Raw genomic sequence first — 21,776 nt, 5'->3', positions numbered from 1 at the left:
TCTCCCATAAAGTCAAGACTTCTTAATTCGTATTTCTTTAGTGCTATCATTTGTCTCACCCCGTTTTACCTACAGACTTCAGGCTCACTGGCCTGTAGTTCCCAGCGTTGTCTTTATGCCTTTTATAAATTGGCATTCCTCAGACACCATTCCGTTATCGATGAATGCAGTTATCGATGATTAAGTACCCGTGCAGGCCCTTGTCCTTTTTAGTGCTCTTAACCATGCCCATCACCTCCGTGCTACTTTTTGTCCCTCCACCTCTACTGAACACGTGTGGTCTCCACAAGCACTGAAACAGGATTACGATGTTGCCATTCCCTTAAGATCGTGTCACTTTTGGATTCAAGGGTCTCACTCTTTCCTCTGACCACCTCTGCTACAAGTGTAGCAGGGTGATGGTACAATGTGATCTGACCCCACTGTTTAGAAACCGTCTCGCATAACTTCGGTAGACTTGTACTCTATTCTGTTTTGCTATATATCCCAGCATTCTAAGTTTTTTTTTAATTGCTTTGCTACATTTTCCGGGCCAGTCACACAAATAGGAATTTGACAACAGACACAAAGTAGGACTCATAAATGAAGTCAAGTTTTATTTACAACACTTCCCCACTTATGCATCAGGAAGTTCACTAAATTGTACAATTCCTCTCACAAACACAATCCTTCTGGCTCTTGAGTAGGACATGTCCACACTACAGTGGAGTATGGACAGATTAGCTCTTTGATACATCCTTCTTTTTCTTCACTTAGATAAGTTGCCAACTTTAAAACCAATTTACATCCCATGGTGATGGTTAAAATGCTTAACCCTTTCGTGCCCAGGAGGCAGCTGGTGAAGGAAGGGGTTAACAAATCTATTTTGGAAGCTTAGCTTCTGACAAAAGACTTGCACTGTAAGGGAGTCACCCACAAACTGCTTAGAAAGCTGGATGATTCCTGGGAGCAGCCCAGGTTTCTAAGCGGTCAATTGTTCACCTCTCATCAGAATAATTGTGGATTCATCGCCCGAGGATACTGGTCACTCGAATCCACCTGTCACATTTAGTATGGGTTCTGCCACTTTATCAGTGATGCCTGGAGAACATACAGCACCAGACCAGAGATGGGAACGATTTCAGACATCTGAACCCGCTGACCAACCACTGGCAGAAGTCTGCATTTTCCCTCCCCTCCCCCCACCATAACCTGACAGAGGCAATGTTAATCATACTTTGTGGAGAAAACTGGGAGTGTAGAAATACAAAATATTTTTTAAAAACAAGATTATTCTCTCCTACCGCCCCCCCCCCCCCCCATTTAAAAAAATTTAAGACTTATTTGAAAGCAATCTCGATTACAAACCTAAAATGACTCAAACTTGTGGCATGTATACACAAAGCAGTTTATCGTCATATCATACAGCTCACTGCTTTAAGCCATGTCATTTAACATTGGGCTTTTATTTTTCCCACATCAGTATTGGCTCTGTATACAGTGCAAGTCAAACAGCATGCTTCACCAGTTACCAAATCCTCTCTCAACTTTTAGTTGAGGGAATGGCATTTTTAAACAAACAAATCTTAGTCATTAAGGTTTCTGCACCATTCGATAGGTTATTCTTTTCCCCCTCCCAGCCCACCATCTCGGAACAGTTTGGTTGCTGATGCCAAGCAAATGACGGAGAAAACTTACAACCTGAGACCAGTGTGAAGAGTTTCCAAAACGTGCCTCCTGAGGGCATTTATACTCCTAAAGACAGAAAGGAGTTTGAGTTGTGGCCATAACATGTCAAATGGAGCACAGCTCTTGACAGAGAAATGGAGAAGAAACAGATGGAAAAATCAGTTAAAATTAGCACCATCTACGAACTTTTTTTTTTACATGCTAACTGCATGCATCCTCAGGTCAGTTAAAGGTAACTGACAGACATCCATTCTTATGGAAGAAAGTGGGCAGCTCTGGATTCTTCTCCAAGCCAAAGATCAAAGAAAACAAACTTCAAAAGGAAGCTCCCAAGGATGTTGAAGGAAAGATCAAATCCAGCCACAAACAGCCCTTAAGACTTCTTAGCATCTGACATACTCCTCTTCTTTAAATCACTCAAGTCGACGGGTGTGAAATCTGAAAAGCAAATAGATTGACTTAGAGCCTGGTATGTGTTTAGCCAATAGTAATTGTGGGGTGAGCAGAGATAACATGTACTTTGAGAAAGGGTAACCACTGGCATATGGACCATGAATGTGTTGCAACATAAACTCAAAACGAAGTGTTTCAATCTTTATTTCACATTTAGAACATTTGCAGTTGTTTTTTCCTTTTTATCTCTGTAGTAACGTAGCTTGTTCTTTATAAGGTGCTAGTTGGAAGGCAGCCAAAGAAAGGATTCAGATTATCTACTGATACACTCAGGAACACAAAAATCCTCCATCCTATCTTTGCTCTGATATCTAATGAAGGGGAAAAGGAAACTGGATCTGAATTTATGTCCTAGAGAAGTGGATGAGTTGAATGGTGATAGAAATACAGACCTAGTTTAAAAAGCTGCTTTGATAGGTTTTTTTTTAATTCTGAAAAGCAGCAATCAAAATTTGAGTATTCACAAAATTTGAGAGCACATCTTGAGGCAGTACAAGGGCTGACATCACATTGTTAAATACTATTTGTAATATGACAGTTTCATTCTGCAAAGGAAACAGGGAGGTTGCCCGATTGTGAGGACAGAGATTTCTGACGATACCAGTAGAATCAAATGGCACACTGACAATGTTAAAGTTTATCACCAGCCCATCTACGCAGTAGTAAAATTACTTTTAAGTGAATCACAAACAATTGCTGGCAACAAGAGGTTGCACCTTAAATGTCTTGAATAGTTCAGAAACCCTAAAGAAATAAGATATGTGCTTTCACAATCCGGACACATGTAAAAACCGATCAGAGAAAATGCTGGAATTACATGGGTCCATAAATAACACATTTACAGATGTCAGTACATCTGTAAATAACAAAGACAGGTTATGATGTTTCAGGTGTGTACCCTTCATCAGAACCTATCTTTTCTCTTCACAGATGCTGACTGACTTGCAGTGTAATACCAACATTGTCTTTATTTCAAATTTCCAGAATTTGCAGTTCTTCCCTTTTACTTTAGGAACCCATCAGCAGGCTTAAGAGCCCCCAAACCAAACTACTGAGAAACCCACAAATAAAAACCGATTAACAATGTGCATGCAGATATATTGCTAGGTTTAACCAGCTTAAATGTACAGCTTATTAGCACCGAGGATTGAATAGCTCGAAGCTAGGACCACTCCAGAATTGGCCTGCAGCGTTGTTTGAAGACAAAGATGAAGAATCCCAGACCCCAATGACAAATCTACCCCTTAAGTTCCATTGAAACCAGGGTAGTTGGTCAGATTTGCAGTCAGTGCCATTGACTACTGCACACCTGCATGGTTCATATATTTGATAACCATGTCTGCCACACAGCACTGACTCAATTCCAATCTTATCACTAGGCATGTTATCTTGGAACCATCTCCACCCCATCTACCTAATATACAAGGACAACTGAATTTTGAAGTTACAGGATATATTCAATGACCTGAGAGTTTTACATGGAGCCAAACAGTTCCTGTCAAATAAACTGCAGCAGAGTAAACTAAAGCATTCATACATGTATCTCGCCATAGAAGAAACAAGCAGCTCCGCTTGAAACAAACACTCATCCTTCACTTAAGCAGATTACCAGTATGCTGCAGTGTCCAAGGAGGTATCTCATCTTTCATAACAATCTTTGTTGCACAATATTGCCCACCATTGCTGAAATACCCTCTTTTAAACTTATTTACCTTCCAAACGGGAGGGAATAAAATTTTCTAAAATTTTTTGCAATTTAAAAATAAGTAGCTTATACTTCTAAATTGTACCAGCAGATTCCCCCCAACCATCCGTTACTCACTGTTCAGATTTGGATTTGGATTCTTCTCTACGTACTGGACAGGTCCTCGTTCGTTTCCTGACATCTGACTCCTCAGCTCTCGCTCCACACACTGCCAAGCTACAAACCAGAACCAGATATCAGACTGGAGCAAGACAGGAGACATTCTTTGGTGGAACTCTGCTCAACACATTTGCAAAAAGTTTTTTCTGCACTGTTAAACAGTTTTCAACCTGTTTATTTTATGGTGATCTCTCACCCTTCTAAATACTGCCCTAACACTAACATCGTCTAAAGTTGAAGTTGCTGAAATTATAGAACTTACTTGCTAGTTTGATTTCAGTATAGATGATCTTGTCTACATTGCCTGTGGAATGCTGTTCTTGAATACTTTGGCATTAATGCTTCAGACATCCCCAAAGCCTTTGGCAAGGTCCATTGTCATGTTCTTCTAAACAGATTACCATTACACAGCCTCCCTCCAAAGCTATGTCCCTACTAGGTAGCTTTCTTAAATTATTTTGTGTAGTACAGGGCACACTGTCTAACTTTTCCATTAACTCAAATACCCAAAGACACCCTCCCACTTTGACTTCTCCCACCCATCATTGAAACCCATCTAGTCTACCTTTCCCCATCCTCCATCCTAGTCTTCAAATCGCTCTAGCCTTGCTCATCCTGCTTCAGCAATCTTCACCAACCCATCTTTTGAATGAGACGCTAAACGTCTGCCCCCTCAGATCCCATAGCACTATTCAAAGAAGACCAGCTCCCAGTGCCCTGACCAATATTTATCCCTCATCCAACACCACAAACCGAATAACTGGTCATTTGTCTCATTGCTGCTTGTGGGACCTGGCCGTGCAAAATTTGGTTGCCTTGTTTCCCCACATTGCGACAGTGACTACACTTCAAAAATAATTCAATGACTGTAAAACGCTTTGGAATGTCCTGAGATCATGAAAGGTGCTACATAAATGTAAGTTCTTTCTTTCTTTCCCCCAATCATCCACCCTCTAGTCTTGCGATTCTGATCTGGTACGTGTCATCCCCGCTCTGCGCCACCGTTCACAGAAGAGCCTTCAACTATGCCCCTACACACTGAAATTCTCTGCCTAAACCTCTTCATCGTACACACTTTGCCGTATATTCAAAAACCTCAGTTTATCTTTTTGACTATGCCTTTAGTCACCTCTAATTCTTGTACTTCCTTCTCAGCGTCCACCAATCTATCTGCAATGTGCCATGGATTGTCTCGTTATGAGATGCACTATATAAATATAAGCTGTTGACCATGATAGTGTCCTGGACTAAGCCTTCACCCATCAGCTTGATTTTCCCAATTTTAAAAATATGAACAAGAGTTTTCATGTTAAATTCATAGCATCAAACGTTTCAAATTAATTTTACAAACCCCAGGAAATCAGGATTTTAAAAGGGGTTCTAACAACATGGGATTTTAGCATAAATTAACTGTCACTGCCTAACCATACACAACTCTGTAGATTTGAACATTTAAAACTACAAGAACAGTGGATGTATTTTCTTAAATGGAGATCTAGCCACAGAATAACTTTACAACTGTGCATGGCTCAAATCTGACTGAATGAAATGCTTGTGGCCTTATTTCATCCTATGATTACAAGCTGAAGATGTCATTGAAAGAAAGCCCTATCTAAAGGTGGTCAGAAGTTCCAGATTATGAAAGCCACTTAAGTGGGACTTCCACTTTAAAGAGAAGTCCAGTAGGAATACTGGATTCCCACAATACCAACATTTTGAGCCTACAATTTCTAACAGGAACAGTTTGCTCCTTTGGCAAAGTTCAACTTTCTGCATTGGCTAACCACTGAAACCCAAAATGTGTTTGAGAAGCCACAACTGCCAGCTGCCTCACATCAAAATTAAACAATTCCACTGTTGGGAATCAGTGTTGCCAGGGCAGGGCCTGGGTTCCATTCTTCAAGACTATTAATCACCAATCTTTGTTCAACAAAAGTATATAAACAAATCAGAGGAATGGAATTGTACATCTGCCAACTTAAAGTGTATTAGCTGTTCTTATACAAGAAGCTCCAAAGCACAAAAATGCTTTATCCAGAAAGCAACGCAGTTTAATAGCGATCAAAACTCTAATGGCCTTAATCAAGCACAGACAATGTAATTCATAGGGTTCTCTGCAAGACTATAAAGCTGTGATGGTGCAGTACAAACTCAGAAGTCATTTAAAGTCCAAGCAGACCCTTGAACTCCCTCGGAGTGCAACAGCTGAAGAATAGAATAAGATAATTCAAAAAGATTCTATAAAACAGACCTCTGTACATGAAACCCTTTTTAGCATTAATGGATCAAAAACATAACCTGACATGTTTCAGGGCTATATGCACTTCTCCAAATCTTTTGTATTAAGCTTAGAATAGAAGAGGACAAAAAGCTGATTATAGTAAAAGTGGCAGCTGTTAGCTCATTATCAATTGTAGATGAAACCACAGGGTATTGTTATCAGGATTTTAAAAGGGGTTCTAACAACATGGGATTTTAGCATAAATTAACACCAATTCTCAAGCCAATCAGAACACAGATTATCTATTAAAATATGACAATTTTACATTTTACTCAAATGCCTGTAGTTAATCCAGATATCTTTACCGGGAACCAAGAACAAAGACAGCCACATCCTTTTGGGAAAACAGTGTTGATGTCAGCTTACACTAGGTCTCAAATAAATGCCTCCAATTTGACAGCTGCGAACTAAGATCCAGTTCTAAAATATATCACAACAAAATATTTGCCTAAACAAAAAAAAAAAGTTTTGTGGTGAACTGTTTACCAACAACTATAATACTCAAGTAAGTCACTCTATCTAGGGACATGTGTACTAAAATGTTTAATTTTTTTTTAACAAGAGAGCGAAATCTCTCTTCCAGCTCTTATAACTAGGCTGCACACAATGGCTGAGAGAAGGGGAGGGCAGGCAACTACTCCCAGGCCTCTGACAAAGGGACGAGTCCATTAATTTATCTCTCCAGTAGGAAAATTCTGGACCCACCCCACTCTGTACTTTCTCTCCACATTATGGGCGTGGGACGGGTTCTTCTATGTGCTAAATGCAGCAAAATTGCAAATGCTTTTAGAAAGAATGGATTTATGGTTTTGCTACACCTAGCAGAGGGAATCTTCTGAAACTGCAGTTTATCACTACCTCATACCTAATCAGTGATATTATTTCTCACACAAGCCTCATCAGAAACTGATTTGTTTTTAAAACAAAACTCAAGCATTTATAAGCCAATAACCTAACTGCTAGTTACTGTGGTAAAGTTAAAACTCAGTTTCTGTTGCCCATGAATTTATGAATTAAGGAATTCCAAATAGTGTGCTCCAGGAAAGCAAACAAATTATGCAGCATGTCCTGCATGACATCATGAAGTGCCATTCCATAAAAGATGGAGAGCCACCAGTAGCCCTCTTAAAGGACCAATGTAGAGTTTTGTAACACCTCTGGGTATTCGACAATTCAGGTTAATGCATTTTTCTTTTTAAGTATAAGAAAGCCAGAATATGGGAAAGCAAAATCCTAACTTCAGCTTGAGACATAGATTCTCCCATTGAGTAAGAATATTAGAATATGATACACTGTACAACTATTATATGCTGGAAGCTATTTTTCTTCACACCAATCTCAATGTACCTTCATATATAAATCTGACATTTTCTTCATGTGCTGGAGTATAAATCTCCTGTGGTGCAGTGTTTGTCGGAGAGCGAGGTCCATTGTTTCGCTTGCCATTATAAACAATCCTTGGTGCAGGTGAGCTGAAAAAGAGAGGATAAGAGTACATTTAGACAAGAAATAAAAAAAGTTAAATTCTCCAGATATTTGATCTTGAGGATCCTCAAGTTATTTAGGAAGGATGAAACTGCATATCCTAGTTATCCAAAATCAATCCTCCAAATTATGGCTTTGTTATTTTAACATTAAGGTTGTTAGGTAGCCCATACTGCATGTTTGTATTTAGCAGGCATACAAGGACCTTAGTAAAGCTGCCATAGTCTGTGGGTTGCAAAGTTTTTTGCAAAGTTCCTGTGGTAAGATCACAAGAAATGGAAACAGAAAAACCATGACAAATTACAAAGCAATTGAAATCTTCTTTAATACAAAATGGCCATCCACAGAATGAAGTCATATTTTTTCCCAGGTGACACAGCTATTCTGTGCACTCAGGAGTGACGTGGTACTGCAAGGAGGAAATGCTGTCTGCCTTTTACATAAAGCTATTCTATGAAAACTATATGCAGTGAGTTTCTCTCACACACAAGGAAAAGAGACACAAGTTAGGATGAAAATGCATTCACTGCTGGACCAGTCAGACTCACTGGGCCATTGCTAAGTTTACTAGAAAAACCGGTATTTCAATTATGAGCCCTACTATCCAAAGATTCCAGACATAATGCAATTCAAACATTTGCGGTCAAAACCTTTTCTTAGTTGGCAACATCGGCACAATCCTTACCACTCTAGGCATTTGGACATTCCAAATAAATTGGGGTGGGGGAATGGTACTGTAATTTGTAATAAATTAACCTTTACTACTCTGAGCAGCTCAGAGTTTCACACTGTTCCAAAGGTATATATTGTTTCTTTCAGATGTCAGTTTAAAGTTTACTGCAGATGCTAAATAGGCAGCAGAGTTCAGTTTCCAAAAAAAGTTCTCTTTTCTAACCAAGAATTCGCATCAGATATGATCACTAAATGCTTCAAACATTCACCTTTCAACCACACAATGAAAACAGGCAGCAGGAGTAACCTGTTCCCCATCACCATAGCAACGTACAACCACCTGACCTTACCAGGTGCACAAAGCAGGGTTTCCTGGCAAGAAATTTATTTACAAACAGAAATATTCAATGACAATTTTCTGTGCTAACAAACTTATTTTACACAATTTACCTAAAGCCGCTAGTTATAAGAACATAAGAAATAGGAGCAGGAGTAGGCCATGCGGCCCGCGAGCCTGCTCTGCCATTCAAGATCATGGCTGAACTTCCACCTCAACTCCACTTTCCCGCTCGATCCCCATATCCCTTGATTCCCTTACAGTCCAAAAATCTATCAAGCTCAGTCTTGAATATTCTCAATGACTCAGCATCCACAGCCCTCTGGGGTAGAGAATTCCAAAGATTCACAACCCTCAGTGAAGAAATTTCTCCTCATCTCAGTCCTAAATGGCCGACTCCTTATCCTGTGACTATGCCCGCTAGTTCTAGACTCTCCAGCCAGGGGAAACAGCCTCACAGCATCTACCCTGTCAAGCCCTCTCAGAATCATATACGTTTCAATGAGATCATCTCTCATTCTTCTAAACTCCAGAGTATAGGCTCATTTTACTCAATCGCTCCTCATTGGACAACCCTCTCATCCCAGGAATCAACCTAGTGAACCTTCGTTGCATCGCCTCTAAGGCAAGTATATCCTTCCTTAGATAAGGGGACCAAAGTTGTACACAGTTTCACCAAAACCCTGTACAATTGCAGCAAGACTTCCTTACTCTTGTACTCCAACCCCTTTGCAATAAAGGCCAACATACCAATTGCCTTCCTAATTGCTTGCTACGTTAACTTTCTATGTTTCGTGTACAAAGACACCCAAATCCCTCTGAACTCCAACATTTAAGTTTCTCATTTAAAAAATATTGTTTTTCTATTCTTCCTACCAAAGTGAATAACCTTGCATTTCTCCACATTATACTCCATCTTCCACCTTCTTGTCCATTCACTTAACCTGTCTCTATCTCTTTGCAGACTCTGTGTCCTCCTCACAGCTTACTTTCCCACCTAGCTTTGTACAGTCAGCAAATTTAGATACATTACATTCGGTCCCTTCATCTAAGTCATTAATATAGATTGTAAATAGCAGGGACCAAGCACTGATGCCTGCGGCAACCCACCAGTTACAGCCTGCCAAACTGAAAATGACCGTTTATTCCTACTCTCTGTTGTCTGTCCATTAGAATCATAGAATCATTACCCAATCCTCTATCCATGTTACTATATTACCACCAATCCCATGAGCCCTTATCTTACATAAGAACATAAGAAATAGGAGCAGGAGTAGGCCAATCGGCCCCTCGAGCCTGCTCCGCCATTCAATAAGATCATGGCCGATCTGATCCTAACCTCAAATCTAAATTCATGTCCAATTTCCTGCCCGCTCCCCATAACCCCTAATTCCCTTTACTTCCAGGAAACTGTCGATTTCTGTTTTAAATTTATTTAATGATGTAGCTTCCACAGCTTCCTGGGGCAGCAAATTCCACAGACCTACTACCCTCAGTGAAGAAGTTTCTCCTCATCTCAGTTTTGAAAGAGCAGCCCCTTATTCTAAGATTATGCCCCCTAGTTCTAGTTTCACCCATCCTTGGGAACATCCTTACCGCATCCACCCAATCAAGCCCCTTCACAATCTTATATGTTTCAATAAGATCGCCTCTCATTCTTCTGAACTCCAATGAGTAGAGTCCCAATCTACTCAACCTCTCCTCATATGTCCGCCCCCTCATCCCCGGGATTAACCGAGTGAACCTTCTTTGTACTGCCTCGAGAGCAAGTATGTCTTTTCTTAAGAATGGAGACCAAAACTGTATGCAGTATTCCAGGTGTGGTCTCACCAATACCTTATATAACTGCAGCAATACCTCCCTGTTTTTATATTCTATCCCCCTAGCAATAAAAGCCAACATTCCGTTGGCCTTCTTGATCACCTGCTGCACCTGCAAACTAACCTTTTGATTTTCTTGCACTAGGACCCCCAGATCCCTTTGTACTGCAGTACTTTCCAGTTTCTCGCCATTAAGATAATAACTTGCTCTCCGATTTTTCCTGCCAAAGTGCATAACCTCACATTTTCCAATATTGTATTGCATCTGCCAAATCTCTGCCCACTCACCCAGCCTGTCTATATCCCCTTGTAGGTTTTTTATGTCCTCCTCACTCTCTACTTTCCCTCCCACCTTTGTATCATCTGCAAACTTTGATATGTTACACTCGGTCCCCTCCTCCAAATCGTTAATATAGATTGTAAAGAGTTGGGGACCCAGCACCGACCCCTGCGGAATACCACTGGCTACAGGTTGCCAGTCCGAGAATGTACCATTTATCCCAACTCTCTGCTTCCTGTTAGATAACCAATCCTCCACCCATGCCAGAATATTACCCCCAATCCAGTGATTCTTGTGTGGCACCTTATCGAATGCCTTTTGAAAATCCAAATATACTACATCCACTGATGCCCCTTTATCTACCCTGCTAGTTGCATCCTCAAAAAACTCTAATCCCTTTCATAAAATCATGTTGACTCTGCCTAGTCTCTCCCTCCTTTCTTGAATAGCGGTGTTACATTTGCTATCTTCCAATCCACGGGGACCATTCTAGAATCGAGGGAATTTTGGAAGATCATAACCAATGCATCCACCATCTCTGCAGCCACCTCTTTTAGAACCCTAGGATGTAGGCCATCTGGTCCGGGGGGGGGGGGGTTGTCGGTTTTTAGTCCCATTAATTTCTCCAGTACTTTTTCTTTACTAACATTAATTGCTTTAAGTTCCTCACCCTCATTTACCCCTTGGTTCTCCACCATTTTTAGTGTGTTTTTTGTGGTCTTCTACTGTGAAGACAGATACAAAATATTTGTTTTAAGTCTCTACCATTTCCTTATTCCCCATTATAATTTCTCCTGTATCAGCCTCTAAGGGACCCACATTTACTTTCGCTACTCTCTTCCTTTTTACATACTTGTAGAAGCTCTTACAATCTGTTTTTATATTTCTTGCTTGTTTTCTCTCATGTGCTATTTTCTCCCACTATCAATTTTTTGGTCATCCTTTGTTGGTTTCTAAAATTCTCCCAATCGTCAGGCTTACTACTCTTCCCAGCAACATTATAAGCCTCTTTTAATCTAATACTATTAACTTCTTTAGTTAGCCATGGGTGGATCACTTTTCCCATTGAGTGTTTATTCCTCAATGGAATGTATATTTGTTGAGAATTATGAAATATTTCTTTAAATATTCACTATTGCTTATGTATCATCATATCTTTTAATCTAAATTCCCAATCAATCTTAGCCAACTCGACCCTTATACCTATGTAATTGGCTTTGTTTAAACTTAAGACTCTAGTTTCGAACTTAAGTACGTCATTCTCAAACTCGATGTGAAATTCTATCATTTTATGATCACTCTTCCCCAGAGGATTCCTTACTATGAGATTACTAATTAACCAAGTCTCATTACACAAGACAAGATCTAAAATAGCCTGTTCCCTGGTTGGTTCCATGACGTATTGCTCTAGGAAACTGTCTCAGATGCATTCCATGAACTCGTCCTCCAAACTACTTTTGCCAATTTGATTTGCCCAGTCTCTAAGAAGACTAGAGATCCCCCATGATTACTGCATTACCGGTGTTACAAGCCCCTCTTATTTCTTGATTAATACTCTGTCCAACAGTATAACTACTGTTAGGGGGGCCTATAAACTACTCCCACCAGTGTTTTCTGCTCCTTGTTATTTCTTATCTCCACCCATTCTGATTCTACTTCCTGATCTTACGAGTCAAAGTCTTTTCTCACTACTGTCTTTATGTCATCCTTTATTATCAGGGCTACCCCACCTCAGTTTCCATTTTGTCTGTCTTTTCGAAAAATCAAGTGCCCTGGAATATTTAGTTCCCAACCTTGGTCACCTTGCAACCATGTCTCAGTAATGGCTACTAGATCAAACCCATTTATCTTTATTTGCGCCACTAATTCATCTATTTTGTTACGAATGCTTCGTGCATTCAGATAAAGCATCTTTAATTTTTAACTTTTTACTATTTTTCCCTGATTTGACCGTATTCACTGATGCACTATTACTGTTAAACTCTGTCCCTTCCTGACACACTCTGCTTATCTTTACCTAAACTGCTACACTGCTCTATGGCCTTGACTTTTCTCTTTAGATTTATAAATTTACCCTTACCTGAACCCTCCTCTCCCCGCTTTTTAGCTTAAAGCCCTAACTCCGCCCTAGTTATTCAATTCACCAAGACACCGGTCCCAGCCCAGTTTAAGTGGGCCCGTCCCAACAAAACAGCTCCCTCTTTTCCCAGTACTGGTGCCAGTGCCTCATGAATTGAAACCTCTGTCTCCCACACCACTCTTTGAGCCATGCATTTAACTCTCTGATCCATTTGTCCCTATGCCAATTTGCGCATGGTTTAGGTAGTAATCCAGAGATTGTTAACTATGAGGTTCTGCTTATTAATTTGGACCCTAACTCCTCAAGCTCCCTCAGCAGAACCTCATTCCTAGTTCGACCTATGTCGTTGGTTCCTACGTGGACCACGACAACTGGATTCTCCCCCTCATGCTCCATGTTCTTCTCCAGCCGTGAGGAGATATCCTTAACCCTGGCACCAGGCAGGCAACACAGCCTTTGGGACTCTCGGTCGCGGCTGCAGAGAACAGTGTCCAACCCCCTGACTATTCTATCCCCTACCACTATCACATTCCTTTTTACTCCCCCCACTTGATTGGCTCCTGTACCACAGTGCCGTGGTCAAATTGCCCATCCTCCCAGCAGTCTTTGCTCTCATCTACACAGGTAGCAAGTACCTCGTACCTGTTGGACAAGGGCAAAGGCTGAGGCGCCTCCACCACTGCATCTTGGGTCCCCATACCTGCCTGACGCGCAGTCATATCCTCCTGTCCCTGACCACTGACCAAATCTAAACTACCACCTAACCTAAGGGGGTGTGACTGCCCCCTTATCTACCTTAGTTATTAATTTAATAAAGTACTAGTTACAGTTTCCCAGCTCTCCGTTTAACCACTGCCCTAGCTCGGAGAGCAAAAAAAAGGTAATCCAGATACATGACAGGGAAAAAACCTAAGTGTGTCAGGCCATCACATGTCACTTGACCCAAATCTTACTGTGTATGCCATCAAAGCCACATTACAAAAACCACAACTAGGTGAAGGGCACTGTTGCATGTCCCTTCCTGAATTAACTGCATTAATCCACTTACAATCCTACTTAGATTTATGAACACGGAGCACTTGGTAAGTGGCTGTAAATTTAATTCCTCAATTAGAGGAACGACACAAACTACTAGCTAGGCACTTATTTTAGCCTTTAAACTGAAAGATTAAGACTTTCATTCAAATGACTACAAACCAAAATTTGATTTCCCAACGTGAAATGCAAGTTCAGAGATCAGCTCGTTGAGGACATGAACTTGTCCTTACTGATCTACCTTTACTATCTCCAATAGGAAATAGCTAATTGACAAAGGTCAGTGATGGGCACATATTAACTCCCTACAACAGGATTTATTTTGCTTTCTGCTTATACTATCCACAGACTTGCAGCTGAGCAATAATGTGTCTGTCTTAATCTTAAATTACAGGCTCATTATTATTTGTGAATGACAATTTAAAAGTTGTCAAAATCATAGAATCACAGAATGGTCACAGCACAGGAGGAGGCCATTCAGCCCATTGAGTCCATGCCAGCTCTTTGTAAGAGCAATCCAGTTAGCCCCATTCCTCTGCTCTTTCCAGGTAGCCCTGCAAATCTTTTTCCTTCAAGCATTTATCCAATTCCTTTTTGAAAGCCACAGCTGAATCTGCTTCCACCACCCTTTCAGGCAGCACGTTCCAGATCATAACCACTCGCTGCGTAAAAAAGTTTTACCTGATGTCACCTTTGGTTCTTCTGCCAATCACCTTAAATCTGTGTCCACTGGTTCTTGACTCTTCCGCAAATAGGAACAGTTTCTCTTTATTTACTTTATCTAAACCCTTCATAATTTGAACACTTCTATCAAATCTCCTCTTAACCGTCTCTGCTCTAAGGAAAACAAACCCAGCTTCTCCAGTCAATCCACGGAACTGGAGTCCCTCATCCCTGGAACCATTCTAGTAAATCTTTTCTGCACCCTCTCTAAGGCCTTCACATCCTTCCTAAAGTGCCGTGCCCAGAAACGGACACAATACTCCAGTGGTGGCCGAACCAGTGTTTTATAAAGGTTCAACATAACTTCCTTGCTTTTGTACTCTATGCCTCTATTTATAAAGCCCAGGATCCCGTATGCTTTTTTAACCACTTTCTCAATCTGTCCTGCCACCTTCAAAGATTTGTGCACATATACCCCCAGGTCTCTCTGTTCCTGTTCCTGCACCTCCTTTAGATTGTACCATTTAGTTTATATTGCCTCTCCTCATTCTTCCTGCCAAAATGTATCATTTCGCACTTCTCCGAATTAAATTTCAACTTTTTTTTTTAATTCATTCATGGATTTGGGTGTCACTGACAAGGCCAGCATTTATTGCCCATCCCTAATTGCCCTCAAGAAGGTGGTGGTGAGCCGCAATCTTGAACCTCTGCAGTCCATGTGGTGAAGGTTCTGCCACAGTGCTATTAGGTAGGGAGTTCCAGGATTTTGACCCAGCCACGATGAAGGGACAGCGATATATTTCCAAGTCAGGAAGGCCGGCTGCCCTTGTCCTTCTAGTATTTATGTGGCTGGTTCAGTTAAGTTCCTGGTCAATGGTGACCCCCAGGGGGTGGGGATTTGGCGATGGTAATGCTGTTGAATGTCAAGGGGAGGTGGTTAGACTCTCTCTTGTTGGAGATGGTCATTGCCTGGCGCGAATGTTACTTGCCACTTATCAGCCCAAGCCTGGATGTTGACCAGATCTTGTTGCATCCCACATCCCATGAATGAATAAAAAAAAAAGATGAAATTTAATTTGGAGAAGTGCGAAATGATACATTTTGGCAGGAAGAATGAGGAGAGGCAATATAAACTAAGAGGTACAATTTTAAAGAGGGTGCAGGAACAGAAAGACCTGGGGGTATATGTGTCCTTAGAGGTCGCGGGTTTGGGAGGTGCTGTGGAAGAAGCCTTGGCGAATTGCTGCAGTGCATCTTGTAGATGGTACAGACTGCAGCCACGGTGCGCTGGTGGTGGAGGGAGTGAGTGTTTAAGGTGGCGGATGGGGTGCCAATCAAATGGGCTGTTTTGTCCTGGATGGTGTCGAGCTTCTTGAGTGTTGTTGGAGCTGCATTTATCCAGGCAAGTGGAGAGTATTCCATCACACTCCTGATTTGTACCTTGTTGATGGTGGAAAGGCTTTGGGGAGTCAGGTGACTCGCTGCAGAATACCCAGCCTCTGACCTGTTCTTGTAGCCACAGTATTTATGTGGCTGGTTCAGTCCTGGTCAATGGTGACCCCCAGGGGGTGGAGATTTGGCGATGGTAATGCTGTTGAATGTCAAGGGGAGGTGGTTAGACTCTCTCGTGTTGGAGGTGGTCACTGCCTGGCACTTGTCTGGCGCGAATGTTACTTGCCACTTATCAGCCCAAGCCTGGATGTTGTCCAGGTCTTGCGGCATGCCGGCATGGACTGCTTCATTCTAAGGGGTTGTGAATGGAACTGAACACTGTGCAATCATCAGCGAACATCCCTACTTCTGACCTTATGATGGAGGGAAGGTCATTGATGAAGCAGCTGAAGATGGTTGGGCCTAGGACACTGCCCTGAGGAACTCCGGCAGCGATGTCCTGGGGTTGAGATGATTGGCCCAATACCATCTTTATTTGTGCTAGGTATGACTCCAGCCACTGGAGAGTTTTCCCCGATTCCCATTGACTTCAATTTTACTAGGGCTCCTTGATGCCACACACAGTCAAATGCTGCCTTAGTGTCAAGGACAGTCATTCTCACCTCACCTCCGGAATTCAGCTCTTTTGTCCATGTTTGGACCAAGGCTGTAATGAGGTCTGAAGCCAAGTGGTCCTAGCAGAACCATCACTGGGCAGGTTATTGGTGAGTAAGTGCTGCTTGATAGCACTGTCGACTACACCTTCCATCACTTTGCTGATGATTGAGTGTAGACCGATGGGGCGGTAACTGGCCGGATTGGATTTGTCCTGCTTTTTGTGGACAGGTCATAACTGGGCAATTTTCCACTTTGTCGGGTAGATGCCAGTGTTGTAGCTGTGCTGGAACAGCTTGGCTAGAGGCACGGCTAGTTCTGGAGCTGCCATGTGTCCACCCATTCCACCAGCCTGTCTATGTCCTCTTGAAATCTATTACTATCTTCCTCACTGTTTACTACACTTCCAAGTTTTGTGTCATCTGCAAATTTTGAAATTGTGCTCTGTATACTTAAGTCCAAGTCATTAATATATATCAAAAAAAGCAGTGATCCTAGTACCAACCCGAGGAACATCACTGTATACCTTCCTCCAGTCCGAGAAACAACCATTCACCATTATTCTCTGTTTCCTGTCTCTTAGCCAATTTCGTATTCAAGCTGCCACTGCTCCATGGGCTTCAATTTTGCTGACAAGCCTATTATGTGGCACTTTATGAAGCGCCTTTTGAAAGTCCATATACACATCAACCCTCTCTGTTACCTCATCAAAAAGCTCTACCAAGTTAGTTAAACACGATTTGCCTTTAACAAATCCATGCTGGCTTTCCTTTATTTATCCACACTTGTCCAAGTGACTATTAATTTTGTCCCGGATTATCATTTTTAAAAGCTTCCATACCACCGAGGTTAAACTGACTGGCCTGTAGATGCTGGGTTTATTCTTACACCCTTTTTTGAACAAGGGTATAACATTTGCAATTCTCCAGTCCTCTGGCACCACCCCCATATCTAAGGAGGATTGGAAGATTATGGCCAGCACCTCTGCAATTTCCACCCTTACTTCCCTCAGCAACCTTGGATGCATCCCATCAGGACTTGTCCGGACAAAGACTTTTTGGTAAACTCAATGCATTCCAATTTGGAAAAGAAGTAATTCCTACATTTGTTTTTTTTAAAAACATCTTTTAAAACCCCCATCCCAATGATTTCACAAGAGGATGAAACTAGTTCCAAGTCCCTGCTGTCTGAATAGCCCAGTAGAAGTTTCATAGGTGGTCCTTTTCTCACCTTTGTTGTTTCTATTTCACCAATATTATCAATGCTCATTTTCCCTTTCTCCTTTAGAAGGGGGAAAAGCATTACTCGATTTGCCTCTAACTAATGGGAGATTAATAAACCAAATTGATACAAGCAATCTAAAAAACATAAAATTGTTCAATATAAGGTTGAAATGAGCCCCAACAAATAAAAATTCAGGATTTCAGGAGAGCAAATTACGAGATGAAATGTTGCAAGGAATAAAATGGGAACAATCAAAAGTATAAAATGGGAAGAACAATTTAAAGGGGAAATTTGTGGAGATACTTATAGTGCTTGGAGATACTTTTTACATTGCGGAGGCACTTATCCCAGAAACAAGATTAAACAGGAAGGTAAAACCGACAGAATCATACTGCAGGGATGGAGGCCACTCGGCCCATCGTGTCTGTGCCGGCTCTTTAAAAGAGCTATCCAATTAGTCCCACTCCCCTGCTCTTTCCCCATAGCTCTGCAAATATTCCCCTTCAAGTATTTATCCAATTCCCTTTTAAATCTGCTTCCACCACCCTTTCAGACAGTGTTCCAAATCATAACAACTCACTGCGTTAAAAAAAATTCTCATCTCCCTTCTGGTTTTTTTGCCAATTACCTTAAATCTGTATCCTCTGGTTACCGACCCTGCTGCCAGTGGAAACAGTTTCTCCCTATTCACTAGCCCCATATAATTTTGAACACCTCTATTAAATCTCCCCTTAACCCCAGCTTCTCCAGTCTCTCCACGTAATTGAAGTCCCGCATCCCTGGTACCATTCTAGTAAATCTCCTCTGCACCCTCTTCGAGGCCTTGACATCGTTTCTAAAGTTGGACACAACACTCCAGCTAGGGCCCAACCAGTGATTTATAAAAGTTTGGCTTAACTTCCTTGCACGTATGAAGAAGGGAACACATTACAGAGAAAGGGCACATAAAATTCTGAAACATACCAGGAAGGAATAAAATAAGGAGAATAAAATTAAGCAGTTTCTTGGTGTTCTTCTGATGAGGTATGTAGAGGGAAAATGAGCAGAATATAGCCTAAAATGTAAAGGATAATTACAAAGCATTTGTTAATTATATCAGGAGAATGCACTGCGAAGGTGTCAAAGGACAGAAAAGTAGAATTGCTAAATTATTTTGACTTTATAAACCACTGAGAGGTAGAAATGCCTAAATTCAGAGTACAAGCAAGAGCAGTCTAAATGAGAGCCAGAACTGATTAAAGCATTCAGCTACATCACATGCTTGTCAGTTTTCAATCGCTTATTAAATACAAACATATGTATGTTTCTAGCCTTTTGTTTTGTAAAACTAGAGCTGCAATCAGGTTACTTACCATATGCTGTAGGGGAAAAGTTAAGTTAATACACTTCTTGTGTAACTTAACGCATCACCTCAAATTGCACACACTATGCCAGCCACCAGCACCAGTGTTACACAGCTCAAAATGCTCTCTCCAGACAACATTTCACACACCCATTATACTTCACTGAAATCCTAGTGTCAACAGAATCCAATTTTCTACTGCACAAATGGCTTAGAGTGTTGCTGACACAATCCAAGCAATTTCCTTGGTGGGTGGGGAAACCATTAGAGGGAAACCATGGCTGAACAGCTCTCAGCAGTGACTAAGAGCGCTACTGATAGACAGGAGGTTGGGGAGCTAATGCATGATACCACAGCAGTGAGGGACACATTCTTTCATGTGCACCCCTGATTTTACAATTTCAAGTCACACTGCTGTAATATCAATACAGGAAGCCATTCAGCCCAGCAAGCCACTGAATCAGAACTATACAATTTAATTCCAGTTCCCTGATCTTTCCCCATCTGCTTAGATATTTTTCTTCAAATGTATTAATTCCTCTTAAATGCTCTCATTGCCGTCAACCGCCACGTGGTAATGCATACTGTATTCTAATCACCATATGCATGAAAAAAATTCTTCCAGCCTCCCCCTTTCAATTGGAGACAGATGGAAAAATCACCGCTGGAATCATACATTCAACTCCTTGGCAGCTAGCAGCAGCATAGAAACAAGTCACCAGACTAGTTATAGGTGGTGCACACTTAGGAAACCAGGGCTTAAGGAGAATGAATTCATGCAAAAAAATATAGTACTAACAGTGGTCTGCAACAGTGCACTTCAGGAGATGGAATGATTGGATTTTTAAAAACAAACAGGTAAAAATTTGAACAAAGTGCAGCTGATAGGTAAGACTTGCAATGCAAAACACCAAGAAAAATGGGGGGGGGGGGGGGGAATGAAGGAAAATTGGAGGCTGGGGGGGGGAAGATCAATAAAAATGGGGGGGGGGAAGATCAATAAAAATGGGGGGGGGGGGAGATCAATAAAAATGGGGGGGGGGGGGGAGATCAATAAAAATGGGGGGGGGGGGGGGAGATCAATAAAAATGGGGGGGGGGGAAGATCAATAAAAATGGGGGGGGGGAAGATCAATAAAAATGGGGGGGGGAAGATCAATAAAAATGGGGGGGGGGGAAGATCAATAAAAATGGGGGGGAAGATCAATAAAAATGGGGGGGAAGATCAATAAAAATGGGGGGAAGATCAATAAAAATGGGGGGGAAGATCAATAAAAATGGGGGGGAAGATCAATAAAAATGGGGGGGAAGATCAATAAAAATGGGGGGGAAGATCAATAAAAATGGGGGGGAAGATCAATAAAAATGGGGGGAAGATCAATAAAAATGGGGGGGAAGATCAATAAAAATGGGGGGGAAGATCAATAAAAATGGGGGGGGAAGATCAATAAAAATGGGGGGAAGATCAATAAAAATGGGGGGAAGATCAATAAAAATGGGGGGGGAAGATCAATAAAAATGGGGGGGAAGATCAATAAAAATGGGGGGGAAGATCAATAAAAATGGGGGGGGGGGAAGATCAATAAAAATGGGGGGGGGGAAGATCAATAAAAATGGGGGGGGAAGATCAATAAAAATGGGGGGAAGATCAATAAAAATGGGGGGAAGATCAATAAAAATGGGGGGAAGATCAATAAAAATGGGGGGGAAGATCAATAAAAATGGGGGGGGAAGATCAATAAAAATGGGGGGGAAGATCAATAAAAATGGGGGGGAAGATCAATAAAAATGGGGGGAGAGGGGGGGTGGGGGGAAGATGAAGAAAAATTGGAGGCTGGGGGAAGATCAATAAAAATGGGGGGGAAGATCAATAAAAATGGGGGGGGAAGATCAATAAAAATGGGGGGAAGGGGGGGTGGGGGAAGGGGAAGATGAAGGCAAATTGGAGGCGGGGGGGAAGATCAATAAAAATGAGGGGGTGGCGGGAGTAGATGAAGGAAAACGGGGGGGGGGGGGGAGATGAAGGAAAACGGGGGGGGGGGGGGGGGGAGATGAAGGAAAACGGGGGGGGGGGGGGGAGATGAAGGAAAACGGGGGGGGGGGGAGATGAAGGAAAACGGGGTGGGGGGGAGATGAAGGAAAACGGGGGGGGTGGGGGGGGGGGGGAGATGAAGGAAAACGGGGGGGGGGTGGGGGGGGGGGGGAGATGAAGGAAAACGGGGGGGGGGGGGAGATGAAGGAAAACGGGGCGGGGGGGGAGATGAAGGAAAACGGGGGGGGGGGCAGATGAAGGAAAACGGGGGGGGGGGGCAGATGAAGGAAAACGGGGGGGGGGCAGATGAAGGAAAACGGGGGGGGGGCAGATGAAGGAAAACGGGGTGGGGGCAGATGAAGGAAAACGGGGTGGGGGCAGATGAAGGAAAACGGGGTGGGGGCAGATGAAGGAAAACGGGGTGGGGGCAGATGAAGGAAAACGGGGTGGGGGCAGATGAAGGAAAACGGGGGTGGGGGCAGATGAAGGAAAACA

At 42.2% G+C, this 21,776-nt stretch overlaps 1 protein-coding gene across 1 annotated transcript in view; it reads right to left on the bottom strand.

Moving 5' to 3' along the window:
- Nucleotides 1-570: 570 nt before the first annotated feature.
- mcrip1 (MAPK regulated corepressor interacting protein 1) overlaps nt 571-21,776 on the bottom strand; it is a 23,534-nt gene continuing 2,328 nt past the window's right edge. The window contains exons 2-4 of the mRNA XM_068003936.1: nt 7,614-7,738; nt 3,944-4,042; nt 571-2,106 (exon numbers count right to left, since the gene is read on the bottom strand). Coding sequence (XP_067860037.1) covers nt 2,042-2,106; nt 3,944-4,042; nt 7,614-7,738 — 289 coding nt within the window. The 3' untranslated portion in view covers nt 571-2,041. The remainder of the gene's footprint in view (nt 2,107-3,943; nt 4,043-7,613; nt 7,739-21,776) is intronic.

The sequence above is a fragment of the Heptranchias perlo genome, chromosome 23, assembly GCF_035084215.1.
Source record: "Heptranchias perlo isolate sHepPer1 chromosome 23, sHepPer1.hap1, whole genome shotgun sequence".
Lineage (NCBI taxonomy): Eukaryota > Metazoa > Chordata > Chondrichthyes > Hexanchiformes > Hexanchidae > Heptranchias > Heptranchias perlo.
Note: the sequence above shows the minus strand (reverse complement) of the source record. Positions and strands in the feature narration are given on the sequence as shown.